General features: G+C 35.4%; 1 protein-coding gene across 1 annotated transcript; it reads left to right on the top strand.

Moving 5' to 3' along the window:
• Positions 1-296: 296 nt before the first annotated feature.
• Positions 297-3,298, top strand: LOC106001925 (glucosamine 6-phosphate N-acetyltransferase-like; the record flags this gene model as incomplete). The annotated part of the gene is made up of 3 exons (XM_013036864.1): positions 297-418; positions 1,371-1,432; positions 3,208-3,298. Coding segments are annotated over exons 1-3 (267 nt in total), but the record flags the coding sequence as incomplete, so codon positions are not given.
• Positions 3,299-3,302: the final 4 nt, after the last annotated feature.

The raw sequence follows: 3,302 nt of genomic DNA on the forward strand, positions 1-3,302 counted from the left end.
AACCACTGCTTGTTAAAATTTGAAGTTTTGCCTTATTTGAGTTTTGTTGAGTGTTAGATAAGTAATGAAAATATTGAGGTTTTAATTATACTAATGGCAACATAAAATTGGTCTGTATTGTACTGCTCATTTAAAATAGCTAGATGGGGGGGGGCGTTGGAGGCATGGTTCAGTTGGTAGAGTGCTAGTCAATGAGCAAAAGTGTCAGTAATGGTTTTGGACCAAGAAAAAAGGAAAATAGCTGGATGTGTCTTATTTTACAGTCTAATCAATACTGACCGTTTCCACAGAATCTTTTGAGCGTATGAGGAAATCTGGGGACTATTATGTTACAGTTGTAGAAGATGTGACCCTAGGACAGATTGTCGCTACAGCAACTCTGATAATAGAACATAAATTCATCCATTCCTGTGCTAAGGTATGTTCTCTTATTAATGCTCATGAGTAAAGTAGGCAAGTATTTTCTAGCAAAAATAATTGACTTTTCATTAGACAAATTGTGTTAATACTTCTCTCATTGATTCTGAGCAATCTGTCAGCGACAGGCATTTTTCCTCTTACAATTTCTGAAAATTGTAAAAGTGTTACTAATATAAATTATTTGCTAAAATAATCATAGAAAAAAAACAACCCTGCACAATTCCTGGTTTTTCTAACTAAGAACAATGGGGTAATTTTTTACTTCTTAATGTTAAGTATTTTTTTCAAAAACAAAACACTATTTTTTGGGTGGCAAAGCTTGTAGAACATTTTAATCTGTTCCAATTTGGACATTTCTGGTATATACAGTGCCCTTTCTCACCCTTCATGAGCTCACATCCAAGAGTAAAACCAAAGGAGAGACACTAAATAACAGAATAAAAGATAGGGATATTTAGAAAATGGCATTCTGTAATTTGTGTATGGGGGGGAGAGCTCGTTTGATTTTTGGTATTAGGGATTAAATTCAGGTGCATGCTACACAAGTACTCTTAATGATTTGAGCCACACGCAAGTCTGAGCTTCTGTGCCAAGGCTGGAAACAGCAATGTTCTTTTCTCTATTTCCTGAGTGGGATTACCAGCATGCTTACCAATGAAGTTTCTATGCTAGAAATGGGAAATTTTACTTGGATGTCTGTAATAAATTGCTGTTAAGCAAGGACTAGAATGATGGACATATTGTTTATGACAAAATTATACAAAATTATGGTGATAAGAATTCTGAGATTTGCTTTAGAACAATGGGTTAGGGAATTGGGAATACAGTTAAAATGATTATCACTTTTGATTTATTATCTATCTGTATGATAGTCATTCTTATTTAATGACTTGTTGGTTTAGCTTTCAACAAGAATAGATGCTCAGTTTTAACATATTAAATATTTTCAGAGAGGAAGAGTGGAAGATGTTGTTGTTAGTGATGAATGCAGAGGAAAACAGCTTGGCAAATTGTAAGTAAGCCGAAACAAGGTAACCCTGGGCTAAGTAGATCCTCAATTACTTTTTTCTTGCCAATATGTTGTTTTATGAAGTTTTTTGTTTTCTTGGGATGCTAAGAATTGTCTCAAGAGCCTTATTTCTGCATGGTACCTGCTTTACTCTTGAGTTATATCTCCAACCCAATAGTCTCATTTTAAAACATGTCCTGTTCTGAGCTTCATTGTGAATTCATTCTCATTCTAAAGTATAGTTTCATCTCAGAATTTGAAAACTGAAAGTATACTCCATTCCCAAGAGTAACATCTTAAAGTTAACTTTGAGTTCCCTTATTAATAGGAAACAAAGGAGCAAGTCAGATGATGTGCCCTAAGGAAATGTCTAACTGTTATTAACATTGCATAAGTTTAGTGACTATCTTATAAGAGAATTTTATGATCTCCTTTGAATTTTTAAGCATGACGTATGCACCAATACTAATCTAGGTATTTGGTGAACAAAGTAGACCAACTTAGTGTTCCAGTCAGTTTGGCAGGTCCTAACTTGTTCAATCAAGGTTTTCAATATTATAGAAGATGGACTGGGAAATGTGGCTTAGTGGTAGAGTGGTAGCCTTGAGCAAAAAGAAGCTCAGGGACAGTGCCCAGGCCCCAAGTTCAAGCCCCAGGACTGGCAAAAAAGAAAAAAAAAATGATAAAAAGGTATTTTTTGTTTTTTTTTTTTTTTACAAAGCTGGGTGCTAGTGGATCATGCCTGTAATCCTAGCTACTCTGGAGATCTGAGGTTTACAGTTCAAAGCCATCCTGGGCAAGAAAGTCTGTGAGACTCTTATCTCCTATCAGCCATCAGAAAACTGGGAAGAGGCACTGTGGCTTAAAGTGGTACAGCACTAGTCTTGATTGAAAAAAGTTTGGGGATAATGCCCAGACCCCATGACTAAAAAAAGTCTGTTTAAACATTAACAAACCCTACAGTAAATGAACACTCCTAGTTTTTATCTCTTATCACAGTTAGGTTACATTTTTATATGAGGTTATGATTAAGCATTTATAAAGATGTATACTGTTTTGCTTTATGTCCACATCATATTAGACCCATCTTGAGTAACCTGATCCATAGTAACCGGATCCATATTCTAAAACTCATATTCTAGCATTAAAAAGGATTTAAGGCTGGGTGCCATTGGCCCACCCCTGTAATCCTAGCTACTCAGGAGGCTGAGATCTGAGTACTGTGGTTTAAATCCTGGACAGGGAAGTCCATGTGACTATCTCCAATAAAGCACCTAAAATTTTAAGCCAGAAGTAGAGCTGTGGCTCAAGTGGTAGAGCAGTAATCTTGAGCAAAAAAGATCAGAGACAGTGCCTAGGCCCTGAGTTCAAGCCCCAGGACTGGCACCAAAAACAAAAAAGTGGTAACAACAAAGCTGTTGGGCCAAAAAAACAACCCCCCCCCAAAAAAAAACAAAGAACAAAGCTGTGAAGTGCCTATTTTATTGAGAATGCTAAACCTCTAATTTGAATAGTAGCTTTAGAACAAAAACCCAAATCTTGTACATGTTGGGAAGTGCTCTACCATGAGATAAATCCTCAGCTGCAGGAATAAATTGTTTTATGAAATAATTTCGGCTATTCTTTTACAAAGGTAGACAGTCTTTTTAATGTTAACAAATTCTTAGAAAAGACATGATCTCAAACCATTTCCAACTAAAAAGTATATTTTTATGTAAGAATTCACATTGTTAAAAATGTTCTGATTAATGTTTGTCTCCCTTTTTTTGAAATTTCAGATTACTATCAACTCTTACTTTACTAAGCAAGAAACTGAACTGTTACAAGATTACTCTTGAATGTCTACCACAAAATGTTGGTTTCTACAAAAAGT

This window comes from Dipodomys ordii, unplaced genomic scaffold (assembly GCF_000151885.1).
Source record: "Dipodomys ordii isolate 6190 unplaced genomic scaffold, Dord_2.0 Scaffold881, whole genome shotgun sequence".
In the NCBI taxonomy this organism is placed as follows: domain Eukaryota; kingdom Metazoa; phylum Chordata; class Mammalia; order Rodentia; family Heteromyidae; genus Dipodomys; species Dipodomys ordii.